The 17,057-nt window shown below is 61.1% G+C and overlaps 1 protein-coding gene across 1 annotated transcript; it reads left to right on the forward strand.

Annotated features, from left to right (window-relative positions):
• The first annotated feature begins 1,855 nt into the window (after positions 1-1,855).
• Positions 1,856-15,020, forward strand: PLCD3 (phospholipase C delta 3). The gene is given in 18 exon segments (XM_054396478.1): positions 1,856-1,938; positions 1,940-1,987; positions 2,031-2,221; positions 5,487-5,648; positions 6,927-7,155; positions 7,663-7,792; positions 8,293-8,518; positions 9,286-9,487; positions 9,948-10,092; positions 10,168-10,320; positions 10,395-10,547; positions 10,863-10,898; positions 11,425-11,584; positions 12,491-12,607; positions 12,694-12,842; positions 13,765-13,900; positions 14,700-14,849; positions 14,932-15,020. Coding segments are annotated over 18 exon segments (2,559 nt in total).
• Positions 15,021-17,057: the final 2,037 nt, after the last annotated feature.

Genomic DNA, 17,057 nt, shown 5'->3' on the forward strand with positions numbered 1-17,057 from the left:
CTGCTGGACACAGTCCTCTGAATGCACCCCAGGACCCCACTGTCCTTCTTGGCCACCAGGGCACATTGCTGTCCCATGGATGCTGTCCACCAGCACTCCCAAGTCCTTCTCCACAGGGCTGCTCTCCAGCAGATCCCCTCCCAGCCTGTCGTGCTGCAGTTTATTATTCCTTCCCAAGGGGAAGGTTGGAATGTGTGAAAAAGGAGGGATTTGGGGCAAAATCGTGCAGAAGCTCCCCTGGGCACATGTGCAGGCACAGCTGGACAGCTGTGTGTGAGCAGCTGTGTGTGTGCATGCAGAGGTGTGCACAGCTGCACACCTGCCTGAGCACCCACGTGTGTCTGCACACACAGACAGAGGTGTGCACAGCTGCAGGGGGTGGGAGCTTGTGCACAGATGTGGCTGAACACACAGCAAGGCCAAGGGCTGGGTCCTCATTTGGATTACAACAATCCCAGGAATGCTCCAGGCTGGTGGCAGAGTGGCTGAAAACTGCCCAGCAGAATAGAACCTGAGGGTGCTGGTCAACTGAAGATGAGGCAGCAGTGCCCAGGGGGGCAAGAAGGCCTCCAGCAGCCTGGCCTGGAGCAGCAATGGTGTGGGCAGCAGGAGCAGGGCAGGGATTGTGCCCCTGGACTGGGCACTGGGGAGGCCACAGCTTGAATCCTGGGGTCAGTTTTGGGCCTCTCACTGCAAGAAGGACATTGAGAGGCTGGAGCAGGTCCAGAGAAGGGCAACAAAGCTGGGGAAGGGTCTGGAGAAGAGGGCTGGGGAGGAGCAGCTGAGGGAGCTGGGGGTGTTTAGTGTGGAGAAGAAGAGGCTGAGGGAGACCTCATTGCTCTCTACAGCTCCTTGGGAGGAGGCTGCAATATGGGGGGTGGGCTGTTCTTCCTAGTCTCAGGTGACAGAAGGAGAGGAAATGGCCTGAAATGGTGCCAGGGAGGTTCAGGTTGGAGATTAGGAAAAATTTCTTTGCCTCAAGAGTGGTCAGGGATTGGCACAGGCTGCCCAGGGAGGTGGTGGAGTCCCCATCCCTGGAGGTGTTCCAGAAATGTGTGGCCATGGCCCTGGGGCCATAGTTTAGAGGCCATGGTGGGGTTGGGTTGCTGCTTGGACTTGATGATCCTGGAGGCCTTTTGCAACCCAAACAATTCTATGGATGGACACATGGAGAGCCACAGAGACACAGACATAGACACACAGCCACACACAGAGGTCTGCACAGGCGCATGGAGCTCTGGCACTGGGACCTTCCTCTCTGCCCTGCCCATGCTGCTGCCAGCCTCCAGGTCCTGCTGCTGTCCCAACTTTCTGCCCACTGCCCATGGGGTGGGGACAGGCTGTGGCCCCTGATGGGATGGCCCACGGGTGCCCACTGTCCGCAGTTGCGATGGCAGAGAGGGTGTCGTGGGTCCCCCAGCCCCAGATAGGTGGAGAGGGTCCCCAGAGTCCCTACCGGGGTGCCACCAGCAGCAGGCAGCAGTGCCCTTGGGGCAGAGAGTGAGGTGTCCCCTGGGCCGGTCCCCGGTGCAGGAGGACCCCCTGGAGAAGATGAGGACCACCGAGGGAAGATGAGGACCCTCGGTGCGTTCCGGGTGTGGAACAGCCCTCGGGGTTACACCCAGTATCTGCTGTCACTCCCGGGGCCGTTCCCCGGTGCAGAGCACCTCCCTGGGTGCACACCGGCACTCCGGGTCGTCCCCCGTGCAAACCGATGCCCGTACGGACCCGTCCCTGGGCAGACCCGACCCTGGCAGGGTCTCATGCCTGTACATACCGGAGCTCGGTGCAGACCCACCCCGGCAGCCACCGTCCGGCCCGGGTCGGCACAAACGGTTAACACCGCGGGGCCGGAATGTGGCTCCTCCCGGTACCTCCTCGCGCCCGGCCCCGGTCCCGGCGGGGCCGCCCATTCCTAGCCCAGCTCCAGCCCAGTCCTCCGCCACCGCCCAGCCTCGCTGCACCGGCCAGGGGCACCGGGAGCACCGCCGGAAACAGGAGCCCTGGGGCACAGCGAGCAACAGAAGCAGCGGGGGTACCGGCGTACCGGGTGCACCCAGAGTACCGGAGATACCAGGGGTAAGGGAAGTACTGGGAGTACCGGGAGTACCGGGACCCCAGACCCGCACCATGATCTGCGGCAGGAAGGCTCGTCCAGCCGAGCAGCTCCGGTCGCCTCTGGATGGCTCCCGCCGGTCCGGCAGAGCCTTGAAGAAAATGGGTGAGTCCTGGGACTGGTTCCACCGGGGGACACAGGGCAGAAGCTCCGGGGGAAGCTGTACCAGCGGGGGCTCAGGAGGAATCTTCGGGGCAGAGAGGGCTTCGAGATGGATGGGGATCCCCATGACAGGGAAGGGACCCCCACGGCAAAGAGGGGTCCCTGTGGCTGGGAAGGGTCCCCAAGACAGCCAGAGTCCTGCGCAGGAAATAGTCCCCGCGGCCAGGAGGAACCCCATGGCAAGGAAAGGTCCCCTGGGTGGATGAGGTTCCCATGGTAGGGAGTGTCCCCAAGCCAGTCAGCGTCCCCGTGCAGGAAATTTTCCCCATAGCTGGGTGAGGACTCATAGCCAGCAGGGTCCCTGTGTCAGGGAGTGTCCCCGAAGTGGATGCAGTCCCCCATGGCAGGGTTGAGGAGGGGTCGCCGCGGCCACGAGGGTCCCCATGCCAAGGGGTGTCTCCAGAGTGGGTGGGATGCCCCATGGCAGTGATCGGTCCCCATAGCCAGGAGAGTCCCCAGTGCAGGAAATGTTCCCGAGGTGGTTGGTGTCCCCAACAGCAGGGAAGGGTCCCCTTGGCTGGGAGAGGTCCCCAGGGTAGCCCCAGAGCAAATATGTATTGTCCCACAAGTTGAGGGGCAGGGGAGCTATGATTCAGCCACACAATAGGTGGCAGGAGACTTCCTGCTGCTTATTGTCTCAAGGCTCAGCTCCAGCTCCCTGGGACTGTCCCCTGACTCCCTGCCTCAGTTTCCCCACACCCGGTGCTGCAGCAGCACTGCTGGCCCAGAGCCCTGCTGGCCCAGAGCCCTGCTGGCCCCCAAGAGCTGCCCGTGTGGCATGGGCAGCGCAGCGAGCGCCGGGAGGGTCAGGGTGTGCCTATGGCACGGCCAGGTTGCATCCTGCATGGGTGCTGAGGCAGGGCCAGGGCTGGCCCCGTGCCACCAAGGGAGGGTTTGCTGACCCATGCATGGCTTTGGGCATGTGGCCCTTGGCCTGGAGCCACACGGCTGAGTGCAGCCATGTGTGCTCTGTCCCTTGTGTCCCTGTGTCCCTCTGCCCCTTGTGTCCCTGTGTCCCTGCACCCCTGGGTCCATGCACCCATCTGCTTGTGCATCTGTGTGTCTGTGTGTCCTGGCATCCCTACCTCCCTGTATCTGTACATCCATGTGTCCATGCATCCATCTGTCCTTGTGTCCATGTGTCTATGCATCCATACATCCCTGCTTCCATATGCATCCATGTGCCCCTGCATTAGTGCATCCCTGTGTCCATGCACCCATATGTCTGTCTGTCCATGCATCCCTGTGCTTGTTCATCCATATATCCGTGTGTCCTTGCACCAGTGCATCCATGTATCCATCCAACCCTGCATCCATGTATCCATGCATCCCTGTGTCCGTGCATCTGCACATCCACCTGTCCCTATATCCATGTGTCTATGCATCCATACATCCCTGCTTCCCTATGCCCACGCATCCATGTGCCTGTGCATCAGCACATCCATATGTCCATGTGTCTGTGTGTCCATGCATCAGTGTATCCCTGCACCCATGTATCCATACATCCCTTTATCCATATATCCAGGCATCTACACATCCCTCCATCCGTATGTCCACGTGTCTGTGTCCATGTATCAGTGCATCCCTGCAAGCATGTATCCATACATCCCTTTATCCATACATCCAGGTATCTACACATCCCTCCATCCATATGTCAGTACATCCATATGTCCATGCATCCATGTTCCTATGTGCTTGTATCCATGTGCTCACATATCCATGCATCCAGATGTTTGAGCATCCACCTGTCTGTGTCCTTGCATCACTGCATCCATCCATCCCTGGATCTGTATATCCATCTACCAAGATATCCCTGCATCCATATGTCCGTGCATCCTTGTATCCATATATTTATCTATCCACATGTCTATCTATCCCTGCATCCGTGTGTCCATGCATCCATACACCTCTGCACCTGTGACCCCCATGTGCCATGTGGACATCCAAGCACCCCTGTGCCCATCTGCCTGGATCCATACATCCATATGCTCTGTGTCCATGTGTCCATGTGTCCATGTGTCCGTGTGTCGGTGCCTGCCCTCCCAAAGTGCCCTCTGCTCTGCACTGTGGGCAGGATGTCACCAGGCAGGAGGTGGTGGCAGCTGGTGGCTGTGTCCCTGAGCCTGTGTCCAGTTTGGGATGTCCCTGCTCAGCCCTGAACCTGCCATTCCCAGCCCAGGAATGGCAATGTCTCAGCCTGGAGCAGGAACTGGGCACTGGGGTCATTCCCAGTACAAACTGGGAGGACATAGCTGCTTTGGGGAGCAGGAACTGGGCACTGGGGCTGTTCCCAGCACAAACTGGGAGGAAATAGCTGCTTTGGGGAGCAGGAACTGGGCATTGAGGTCATTCCCAATACAAACTGGGAGGACATAGCTGCTTTGGGGAACAGGAACTGGGCACTAGGGCTGTTCCCAGTACAAACTGGGAGGACATAGCTGCTTTGGGAAGCAGGAACTGGGCACTGGGGCCGCTCCTGCCGTTCCTGGGTCCCTGGCGTTCCTGGGAGGACATAGCTGCTTTGGGGAGTAGGAACTGGGCACTGGGGCTGCTCCTGCTGTTCCTGGGAGGAAATAGCTGTTTCTGGAGAATGGTCGGAAGAGTCCCGGCCCTGCCGTGAGCCCGGGCATGGGCCTGCGGGCCCCCCGAGGCCACCCTCTGCCAGCTCTGCCCTGTGCTCCCCGTGTGGCACCCAGGTGGCTTTGCTGGGCTTTAGAGCTTGGCTCGGCTGGGTGAGTGCAGCTCAGCCACTGTGCTGCCCTGCCCTGTGCCCACCGACTGCCCACACCGTGTCACACCCGTGCCCAATGGCAGTGGCTTGTCCTGTCTGTCCTCTCCTGCCTGCCCTGTCCCATCCCACCCTATCCTGTTTGTCCCATCCTGTCCTGTCCTGTCTGTTCTCTCCCATGCCATCCCATCCTGTCCAATCACATTACATCTGTCCTGTCCCATCTATCTCATGATGTCCCATGCAGCCCTGTCTGTCCCATCATGTCTTTCTCATCCCATCCCATCCCATCCCATGGGATGTGGGGGGATGCACACTCACAGATGTACACCAGCTCCTCACCCACCTACCCTCCTGCCCAGTACTCCCACTACCCCTTGAGGGACTCCAGTGCCTCCCAGTGCCTCCCAGTGCCCCCCTGTGCCCCCGGTAGCTGGGCAGGGTGCCCACGGGCTGGTGCCCACGGGCTGGTCCCCGCAGGTCTGACAGAGGATGAGGATGTCCAGCGGATGCTGCGGGGGTCCCTGCTGCGGAAGATCAAGTCCCGGGGGGTGCCCAGGGAGCGCCTGTTCCGGCTGCAGGAGGACGGTGCCACCGTCTGCTTCGAGGGACGCTTCAGGGGAGCTGGCTCCCCGCAGAGCTGTGAGTGACAGTGTGGGGACTGCCCCCCAGGGGCCTGGGGACACAGGGCCTTGAGCTGCAGGGAGGGACTGAGACCTGGGCAGGGCCCAAAACCCACCCATGGGCACCTGGGCATGAGCTGGCACCCAGAACCCCACCCAGGACCTACATCCTCACCTGGGACGCAGACCACAGCCCAGGACCTAGACCCCTACACAGACCCCGACTCAGGACCCAGACTCCAGCCCAGAACCTGTACTGCATCTCCTTCTAAGATCCTCATCTGGCATCCAGACCCTACTTCAGGACTTAAACCCCTACCTAGGACCCAGGACCCAGATCCTCATCCAGACCCCCACCTGGAACCCAGACTCCAGCCCAGAACCCAGATACCACCCCAGGACCCAGTCTGCCATCCAGAACCTGGACCCCCACCCAGAATGCAGCCCCCAGCCTGGGCCACAGGCCCTCACCCAGGTCCCAAACACCCATGTGGGACCTGGACCTCAACCAAAGATGCAATCTCCACCCCTAGACTTGGACCCTTACATGCAACCCAAGCAACCACGCTGGGTCCCAGATCCCCACTCCAGGACCCAGACCTGCCAGCCTTAACCCCCACCTGGGATCTGAACCCCATTGTGGGCCCAGATCCCCACCCAGAACCCAGACCCCTGTCTGGGACCCAGACCCCAGTCCAGGAGGACCCAGATCCCACCCAGCAGCCAGACCCCAACCCAGGACCTACACCTCCAGCCTGAAAGCCATACCCTGACCAGAGATGTTGGACCCCAGCCCAGAACATGGACCCCCATCCAGGACCCAAACCCATCCAGGACCCAGTGCTTCCCAGTGCATTCCATTACATTCCAGTGCACCCCAGGCCTCAGCCTTCTCCATCCCCCCAGGGACCCACATGAGGTCCTATCTCAATCCCAGGCACAGTCTGTGCCTGCTCCCAGCATCACCACTTGCTTTACATCCTCTCCTCTGGGATGGGTGCCCAGAGTTGGCACCGCTGCAGGACTGCTCCATCCCCCACCTCTGTCCCTGGCCCCATCCCCGCGCTGCGGGGATGGGGCCAGGGACAGAGGTGGGGGATGGAGCAGTCCTGCTGCAGTGCCAGCTCCTGTCTCGCCTGGGATTAGTGAGTTAAGCCCAGGCTGGGCATCAACAAGAGCCAAGCCCTAGTCCCTGGGTGGGGGGGCAGGGGTGCCCCTTCCATGGTGCTCCTGAGGTGGGGGGAAATGCTGAGGGACCACCCCCACGAGTGGCTCCCATGTCCCCCTGTGCCTGCAGTCTCGGTGCTGCACGTGGAGGGGGTGCGCGAGGGGCACCAGTCGGAAGGGCTGCGCAAGTTCGGTGCCACCTTCCCCGAGCACCACTGCTTCACCATCGTCCTCAAGGGCAAGCGCAAGAACCTGGACCTGGCAGCCCGGGGTGAGGAGGATGCTCGCCACTGGGTGCAGGGCCTCACCAAGCTGATGGGACGGCTGCAAGCCATGAGCCAACCTGAGAAGCTCGACCAATATCCTTTGCTGGAGCTACAGAAGCGTGGAGACAGGGCGGGGACAGAGGTGGAGGGGTCTGGAGCACAGCCCTGTGAGAAGAGGCTGAGGGAGCTGGGGGTGTTCAGCCTGGAGAAGAGGAGGCTCAGGGCAGACCTCATTGCTGTCTACAACTACCTGAAGGAAGGCTGTAGCCAGGTGGGGGTTGGGCTCTTCTCCCAGGCAAGCAGCAATAGAACAAGAGGACACAGTCTCAAGCGGTGCAGGGGGAGGTTTAGGCTTGAGCTTAGCAAGAAGTTCTTCCCAGAAAGAGAGATTGGCCACTGGGATGGGCTGCCCAGGGAGGTAGTGGGGTCAGTGTCCCTGGAGGTGTTCAAGAAAAGCCTGGCTGAGGCACTTAGTGCCATGGTCTGGTTGATCAGTTAGGGTTGGGGTGATTGGTTGAACTTGGTGATCTTGGAGGTCTTTTCCAGCCTGGTTGATTCTGTGATTCTGTGATGCCAGCTGGTTTCCTTAGCCTGGCATAGCTGGATCCATGGGGTCCTGCAGCGAGCAGACAGGAACAAGGACAACAAGATGTCCTTCCGGGAGGTGAAGAGCATGCTGAGGATGATCAACATCGACATGGATGATGTCTATGCCTACAAGCTCTTCAAGGTATCCATCCTGTGCTCCATCACTCCCTGTCCCCTGCTGCTGGCTCCTTCCCTGCCTTCCCAAGAGCAGAGAGCTCATCACACCCAAAGCCACCCACTGTCACCCGTGGTTGGGTGCCATCATGATGGTATGGGATGAGCTGGGCTGCCCCACTACTCTGTGGGTCCCCAAGCTGGGACATTTCCCCCCGCCATGGGATGCTGTCCCCATGGGCATCTCCTGAGGTCCTTTTCCACCTGGGGAAACTGAGACATGGAGCTCTGCTCCACTCCATCCCAGACTGAAGGGTCGGAGGGCTCTGGGTGGGGGGGACAGAGGGGACATGCCACTCACCCCAGCAGGCACAACCCATGCCCAAGCCCTCAAGCCAATAACTGAGCTCCCCCTAGCTCAGCACAAGCTGCCAACCCGAAGGGGCAGGCAGGAGGAGGCAGGTGGTGGCCATACCCCCTCCCCAGGGGCAGAGGCCAGTCTGTGAGGCTGAGCTCTGGTCCCAGCAGGACTGCGACCACTCCGGCAATGAGCGGCTGGAGGGCAGGGAGCTGGAGGAGTTCTGCCGGCGGCTGCTGCGGCGGCCGGAGCTGGAGGAGCTCTTTGGGCGCTACTCAGGAGAGGACCTTGTGCTGTCAGCTGAGGAGCTGCAGGACTTTCTGCGGGAGCAGGGCGAGGATGCCAGCCTGTGCCAGGCACGCACCATCATCCGCACCTACGAGCTCAACGAGAAGGGTAGGGCTGGGCACTGCCAGCACTGCGCACAGTGCTGCTGGCAGCGGGGCTTGGGTGCTGCTGGAGCCAAGGCAGATCATGGAGGGGGTGGGGATGGCGCTTTGCTTGGTGCTGTCACCCTCCAAGGTGGTATGGGGTCCGCCACTCAACACTTGGTTGAGTGTCCTCCTGTCCCCTCCCCAAGGCAGCAGCAAGTGTCAGTGGTGGCCTGGATAGGTGCTGGGGAATGTGGCGTTGTGGGGACAGAGCACATGACGGTAGGGATGGGCAGCAGGTGGACCTCCATGGGCGATGCAATGCCAGCCCTATCACAAATACCACACTGGCAGGGTATCACCATGGCTGGGCTGGGGTGGACAGGGTGCTAGGAGGACAGGTGACATCATGGGGAGGATGGAGGAACTCTACATCTCTTGGGTGTCACAGCATTACTCCTAGGGTAGATGTGGCACCAGCAGGATGGCAGACATCCATGTGGAGATGGGACACCAAGGGGACCGTGAACATGGCACTATGAGGACAGAGGATGTGAGGGTAGGGGACAAGGAACCTCAACGCGTCATGAGTGCCAGGTGAATGTGGCACTAGCAGGACGAGCAACACTATGATGGAGGTGGCATGCTCAAGGGAACTTGTATGTCCCTTGGATGCTACAGTGCCAGGTCTGAGCTGGCAACAGGGAACATCCAACTGGGGACAGTTGCTGGGTTGCCACCTTGCCAGCAATGTGCCAGCCCTCCATGACACCCCAGCGTTGTGCCCTGCAGCCAGGCAGCAGGACCTGATGATGCTGGATGGCTTCATGATGTATCTGCTCTCGGCCGCTGGTGACATCTTCAACCAGGAGCACACCAAGGTGTACCAGGACATGAGCCAGCCCCTGTGCCACTACTTCATCTCCTCCTCCCACAACACCTACCTGACCCGCAACCAGATTGGTGGCACCAGCAGCACCGAAGCCTACGTCAGGTGGGTGCCCGTGGGCAGGTGCTCCACACCCTGACAGTGCTGTGGTTTGGGGAGGTGAAGGGAATCTGCAGAGGCAGTGCAGGCACTCAGTGGTGCAGTGGCAGTGCTGGCACTGAACGGTGCAGTGGCAGCACAGGCACTCAGCGGTGCAGTGGCAGTGCAGGCACTCAGCAGTGCAGTGGCAGTGCAGGCACTCAGCGGTGCAGTGGCAGTGCAGGCACTCAGCAGTGCAGTGGCAGTGCAGGCACTTGGCGGTGCAGTGGCAGTGCAGGCACTCAGCGGTGCAATGGAAGTGCAGGCACTCAGTGATGCAGTGGCAGTGCAGGCACTGAGCGGTGCAGTGGCAGTGCAGGCACTCAGCGGTGCAATGGAAGTGCAGGCACTCAGTGATGCAGTGGCAGTGCAGGCACTGAGTGGTGCAGTGGCAGTGCAGGCACTCAGCAGTGCCATGCGCTGGCAGGGCGCTGATGGCTGGGTGCCGCTGTGTGGAGCTGGACTGCTGGGAGGGCTCTGCCGGGGAGCCCATCGTGTACCACGGCCACACCCTCACCTCCAAGATCCTCTTCCGAGACGTCATGGAGAGCATCCGCGACTACGCCTTCAAGGTGAGCCTGGTGCCGCGGCCCTGGGTGCTGGGTGCTGGGTGCTGGGTGCTGAGCGCTGCCTGTCCCTGTCCCCAGCAATCTCCCTACCCTGTGATCCTGTCCCTGGAGAACCACTGTGGGCTGGAGCAGCAGGCCACCATGGCTCACCACATGAAGGCCATCCTGGGGGACATGCTGTTGACACAGCCGCTGGAGGGGCAGGACCCCCACAGCCTCCCGTCCCCAGAGGTAAGGCCACCTGCCCACCCCCCACCACGTCCCCATGTGCCCTGGAGCCCTCACCTCAGCCCTTCCTCCTGCAGCAGTTGAAGGGGAAGGTCCTGGTGAAGGGCAAGAAGCTGCCAGAGCCATGGCATGAACCCCAAAGTGTCACCTCCCATCTGGATCCTGAGGAGGAGGAAGATGAGGAGGAGGAAGAGGAAGAGGAGAAGTTTCAGGAGGGGAGCAGCCGGCAGGTAAGGAGCTCTGCCAGGGGACCACAGCATCCCAGGGGTGCTGGAGAACCATGGAGGGCAGGTAGTGTTGGGAGACCATGGTGTCCTAGTGGTCCTGGAGAACTGTGGTGTCCTGGTGGTCCCTAACCCTGGCCCACAGTGTGCCAGCAGTGCCCCTGGTGGTGGTCACCACCCCCTGTCTCAGTGCCATGGTCTGGTTGATTAGTTAGGGTTAGGTGACTGGTTGGACTTGCTGACCTTGGAGCCCTCTTCCAACCTGGTTGATTCTGTGTGATTCTGTGTGTGACTCAAGCCTACTGTGCTGCTCTCTTCCAGTCACTGCAGTCGCTGCAGGAGATGAGACCTTTGCAGGTGGGTGGCATGGTGGAGCTGGGTGGGCTCAGGGTTTTGGGGCAGTAGTGGCTGTCACTGCCCAGCAGAGGGGACAGAACTTGGAGCCTTCTGAGCTTGAACCTTCCTCTTGCCCCACTGGGCTGGCTGCTCCATTTCTGGGGTCTCCATCACCTCCAAGGTGACCCCTTGGGATCTCCGTTGCCTGGGGGATTGTTCTCCATTGCCTCAGTTCTCCATCACCTCAGGGTCTCCATCACCTTGAGGTCTCTATCATCTTGAGTTGTCCATCACCTTGGGTTCTCCATGACTTCAGGGTCTCAATCTGCTTGGGTTCTGCATCGTCTCGGGGGCCATCACTCTTGGCCTTGGGTTGTCCATTGCTTTGGTGTCTCTGCCACCTTGGGTCCCAACACTTTGGGGGTCTTCATGACCATGGGGGGTCTCAGCACTCAGCATTAGTGGGGGAGGGGGAGGCTGCAGGCTCTCAGGCAGGCAGATGGCCACCAGAACCAGAGTGGCCCTGACACCACGGTGGTTCCTGCAGGCCAAAGACGCATCACAGGTGGCCCCGGAGCTGTCAGCCATGGTGGTGTACTGCCAGGCTGTGCCCTTCCCCGGCCTGGCACATGCCCTGCGCCACCCCCGGCCCTGTGAGATATCCTCCTTCAGCGAGAGGAAGGCAAGGAAGCTCATCAAGGAGGCAGGTGAGTGATGGGACAGGGACAGGGGTGGGCACAGAGTGGCTCCATGCTCCTGCCTGCACTGGGAGGAAGGATGGGGCTGAGAGCTCTGCCACTGGGGTGGCTCCGTGGGTGATGGTTGGGAGCATGGTGGCCATGGCTGGGCTGCTATCACCTGACTGGGGCCTGGTGACAGGGTCTGGGGCCAGAAACCAGAATGAGGGTCACAGGTCCCCAGATCACAGGTCTGGGGTCAGAGCTTGGGATGTGGCATCTGTGTCCAGGGGCAGGTCTGGAGTCTGGGATTAAGAAATGGGTCAAGGTCCAGGGACTGAGATCTGGGGTCCAGGTCAGGATTTAAGGTCAAGGTCTGAGGCCAGGTTTGGAGATCCAGAGACAAGTTCTGGAGTCCAGGGTCAGGATCCAGAGTCAAGGTCCAGGCTGGAGTCCAGGGTCTAAGGTCCGGGATCAGGTCTGGGATTTGAGGTTTCAGTTCAGAGTCCAAGTTCCAGGGTCAGGATCTAGGGTCAGGGTCTGGGATTTAGGCTTTGAGTTCAGAGTTTGGGGTCCAGGATCAAGAGCCAGGGTCAGGGGTCCCAGGATCAGGGTTCAGGGTCTAAAATCAAGGTGTGGTGTCAGGACCCAGGGGCAGTGTCTGGGTTCCAGGGCTGGGAATAAGATCTGGGTCAGCTTCCAGGGTGTGAGGTCTGGGGTCAGGGGTCCAGGGTCAAGCTCCAGAGCTGGGGTCTGAACCCAGAGGTGAGGTTTCAGGGCCTGGGTCTCATTTCTGGCTCTGGAGTCTCTCAGCTGGGCAGGCTCCAGCCATGTCCCCAGGAACAGGGGTGTAGGCAGGGCACCATCATCCCCTGGCAAGGCCTCTCAGGAGCACCCATAGGTGCCATGACCCCACTGAGCTGTGGCACCCCCCAGGCCCAGCCCTGGTCCGGTACAACACCCAGCAGCTCAGCCGCGTCTACCCCCTGGGGCTGAAGATGAACTCCTCCAACTACAACCCCCAGGAGATGTGGAATGCTGGATGCCAGCTGGGTGAGAACCCAACAGCCCCTGGGGCATGCCTGGTACCCACCCTGGAGCCGTCACTGCCCCTGACACCCTGTCCCCTGTCCCCACAGTGGCCCTCAACTTCCAGACACCAGGCTACGAGATGGACCTGAACGCTGGGCGCTTCCTGGGCAATGGGCACTGCGGCTATGTGCTGAAGCCGCCCTGCCTGCGCAGCCTCCCTGCAGAGGGCTCCCACAGCCTGGTGCTGCACGTCAGGGTGAGGGCTCCCTGCTCTCCCTGGCCCCATGGCTGGCTGGGTGCCACCCACATCCCTGCTGGGTGACGCTCGTCGCATTCCCATGCTTGGCCAAGTGCCACCTGCAGCCCTTTTTCCCTGGTGACATCAACCCCACAGCCAGCCAAATGCCACCCACGTCCCTTCGGGGTGACACCAACCCCATGTCCAGCTAGGTGTCAGCCATGATCCTTCTGGGTGACACCAGCCTCACATTCAGCCATGGAACACCCCATACCCAGCCAGGTGCCACTTGCATACCTTCTCCTGGGTAGCACTGCCTGCTGCCCAGGCCAAGTGCCACCCATGTCCCTTCTCCTGGGGACATCAACCTTGACCCTGCACTCAGCCATATGCCACTCATGCCTCTTCTCAGGGGTGGCAACAACCACCTTCCTCCGCTCCACCCCATCCCCATTCCTGCTGAGATCAACCCTGTCCCACATCCAGCCATGTGTCACCCATGTCCCTTCTCCTAGGGACACCAACCTGGTGCCCACATCCACCCATGTGCCTCCCATGTCCCTTCTGGGGACACCAACCCGATGCCCACATCCACCCATGTGCCACCCATGTCCCTTCTCCTGGGGACATTGACCCTATCCTCACATCCAGCCATGTGCCACCCATGTCCCTTCTGGTGTCACTAACCCTGTCCCTACATGCATCCATGTGCCACCCATGTCCCTTCTGGTGACACCAACCCTGTCCCCGCATGCAGCCATGTGCCACCCATGTGCCACCCATGTCCCTTCTGGTGACACTAACCCTGTCCCACATTCAGCCGTGTGCCACCTACGTCCTTCTGGGGACACCAACCCAGTCCCCACATGCGTCCATGTGCCTCCCATGTCCCTCTGCTGTGGCCTGCCACTGGTGGTGCCCCAGCACGCCCTGTCCCCAGGTGATCTCTGCACAGCAGCTGCCCAAGCTGCACCAGGAGAAGGGCAGCTCCATCGTGGACCCCTTCGTACGGGTAGAGATCCATGGTGCCCCGGCAGACTGTGCCAAGCAGCAGACCCACCACAAGCTCAACAATGGTGAGCACCTGCTGGGCCACCATAGCCTGGCTACTGGTCCCTGGGGACACCCCAGAGCACCTGGACCTCAGGGACACCCAATCCCTGGGGACACCCTAGGACACCCTGATTCCCAGGGCACTCCAAGGACACCCCAGGGCACTTGATCCTCAGGGGCACCTGATCTCCAAGGGTACCCAAGGCCACTCTGATCCCTGGGGACACCCCAGAGCACCCTACCTCCTCCTTCCCCAACAGCATACCCCAGCCCAGCCCCAGTATCATCCCAGTTCCCTCAGTTCAGCTCATCACAGCTCAGCCCCACTATGACCCCCATTCCCCCCCAGTAATGCCCTGCCTGGCACCAGTATGGCCCCCATTCTCCAGTATAGCCCTGCCCAGCCCCACTATGACCCCTATTCTCCAGTATAGCCCTGCCTGGCACCAGTATGGCCCCCATTCTCCAGTATAGCCCTGCCTGGCACGAGTATGGCCCCCATTCTCCAGTATAGCCCTGTCTGGCACCAGTATGACTCCCATTCTCCAGTATAGCCCTGTCTGGCACCAGTATGACCTCCATTCCTCCAGTGCACCCCACCACAGCCCCAGTACAGCCCCGTCTGGCCCCAGTGTCATCCCCCTTTCCCCAGTCTGCCCCAGTCCCCACACACCCCAATGCAGGATGGCAGCTAAGCTGGGGCAGGGGTGAGCAGTGGGCAGGTGGAGCAGGTCCCCACAGCCATGGCAGAGGGTGGCTCCGGTGGCCCTGGCAGCCACAGTGGCCCTGGTGGCAGTGCCCACCCCCTGCTCGGTGCTGCAGGCTTCAACCCGCGCTGGGAGGAGACTCTGAGCTTCCAGCTGGGGGTGCCCGAGCTGGCCCTGCTGCGCTTCGTGGTGGAGGACTACGACAGCACCTCCTGCAACGACTTCGTGGGGCAGTTCACCCTGCCCCTGGCCAGCGTCAGGCAAGGTGGGTGGATTTGCCTCCCCTGCCTCCCCAGGGATGGGCACAATCTGCTGCCACCCCTCTCAGCACCCCTCTCTGTCCCCAGGCTATCGTCACATCCACCTGCTCTCCAGGACCGGAGCCTCCCTGTCCCCTGCCACCCTCTTTGTGCACATTCGCTGTGAGAGCCTCTGAGCAACCCCTGAGAAGGGCACCGTGTGCCCGTGCTGGGAACAGCAATCTGCTCCTCCATGGGCTGGGCACCCTCCTGAGCCAGAGCCCCTCCACTACCTGCGCAGGGACAGCCTGGGGACACCTCTCACCTGGCCATGGTGACAGCAGGGCTGGTTGGGACATCCAAGGAGGTAGGGGACCCCTTCCATGTCCCATAGTGCCACCCCCCCACCGTAGTGCCATCCCATTGCTGGCCTCTGTGCCCTGCTAGTCCTCTCCCTGGCTGTCACCCCAGGGGCACAGAGATGCTGTGAGCACCAGGACAGAGTGGCTGGGCCATTGATAGCCCAGAGCAACCCCAAGGGGGTGACATGGGTGACAGCAACCCCTCAGATGTCACCACCCCCAGCCATGCTCAGTCCCAGCCCCACCCTGGGCTGCCAGGACAGTGCCATCACCACGAGGTGCTGATCACAGAGCCGCAGGGGCTGGAAGGGATCTCTGGAGATCACTGAGTCCAGACTCCCTGCCAAGGCAGGGTCACCAGAGAAGGTCACCCAGGAACACGTCCAGGTGGCTCTGGAATCTCTCCAGAGAAGGAGACTCTCTGGGCAGCCTGCTCCAGGCCTCCAGCAGCCTCAAAGAAGTTCCTCCTCATGCTTAGATGGAACTTCCTATGGTCAAGGTCCCCGAGGGGACCCTGCCACCATGCAGACCCCAAGAGGACACTGCCACCACCCACCCCATTGTGCCCACAGGGCTGAGCTCCTCCTTGGCTGGAGGCCACATCCCCACCCCTGTTCCAGCACTGGCCACAGTCACAAAGTCACAGCCTGGTGCCAAGCCAGTGGAATAAAGGTTTTATTGTAACAGAGCCTGACCCGGTGTCACTGTCACCTCCTGGGGCCCCTTGGGTGGCAGGGGGAGAAAGCTGAGCCCACCCCCAAACACAGCACTGCCCCAGGGAGCTGCTAAGCACCCCTGGGTGCCAGGGTGAGCCTGTTGGAGAAGCCTCAAAACTGCCATGAGGACATGAGGAGGGTCCTGCTGGACACATCCCACCCACACCCAGCCCCTGCCAGCCCAGGACACTGGGGGCACAGAAGGGGACACAGAGGTCCTTGCATAGGTGACAGGGGACCCCAAGCAGAGGGAATGCAACGGTGCTGCCCGTGGGGATGTGACAAGCTCCTGGTTCCCTACTGAAGCTCTGTGGGTCCAGGCTGGGGTGGGCAAAGCCCCTCAGGATCCAGGCTGCAGCACAGGGCACCACAGGGACACAAAGGGACAGGAGGTGCAGGAGTGCATAGATGGCCTTGGCGTGCAGCTTTGGAAACCTTTGGCTGAGAGCTCAGAAGCAGCTTGGAGCTTTGGTGAGCACGGTTCATGTCCTGGCAGGAGGTGGCAGGCTGCCCAGGTGCTTGTTCCATGACATCTCTTGCTGGGATAAAGGTTTTCCTTGAGAGAAAACATTTCCTTTACCTCGGAGCTTCCCACAGCAGAAGGTGAGCACAAGCCTGGTGGAAGAGGCACAGGGTGGCTGGAGAGGCTGGAGCCCTGGGGGTGTCACAGGGCAGTCACTCAGAGCACATCCAGATTGCCATGCATCCAGGGAAAAGCAGCCGAGCAGAGCCCCGAGGTGCAGTAGTGCCGATGGCTTCATCCCCCTGACTCCCACAGCCCCGGGAAGGGTGCAGAGGAGTGACCCTGAGGAGTCCGAGCAGAGCAGGATGTGCTGGAGGAGCTTTGGAAGCAGCAAGGAGGAGATGAGTCCCCTCCTAGGTCTTCAGGCATTGCTGCTTCTCGGCTGAGCCCCGGTGAGCAGCGAGGGCTGGAGGCTCCAAGGCTGGGGAGGAGAAGGGACAAAGCACCGATAGCCCTTGGGCAGGGCCGGGGCCATGCTCCCTCTCCAGGCCCCGCTGGGAAGGACAGGAGGGAGCCAAGCGGGGTGGGACGAATAGCGCAGCAGCGGCCGGAGCCCAGCAGAGCCCCCAGGCAGGCAGGAGAGAGCTCAGCTGCCCCTGGCGCTCCAGCACAGCGAGGGGCACAAGCAGCAGC

This window comes from Indicator indicator, chromosome 37 (assembly GCF_027791375.1).
Source record: "Indicator indicator isolate 239-I01 chromosome 37, UM_Iind_1.1, whole genome shotgun sequence".
Classification (NCBI taxonomy): domain Eukaryota; kingdom Metazoa; phylum Chordata; class Aves; order Piciformes; family Indicatoridae; genus Indicator; species Indicator indicator.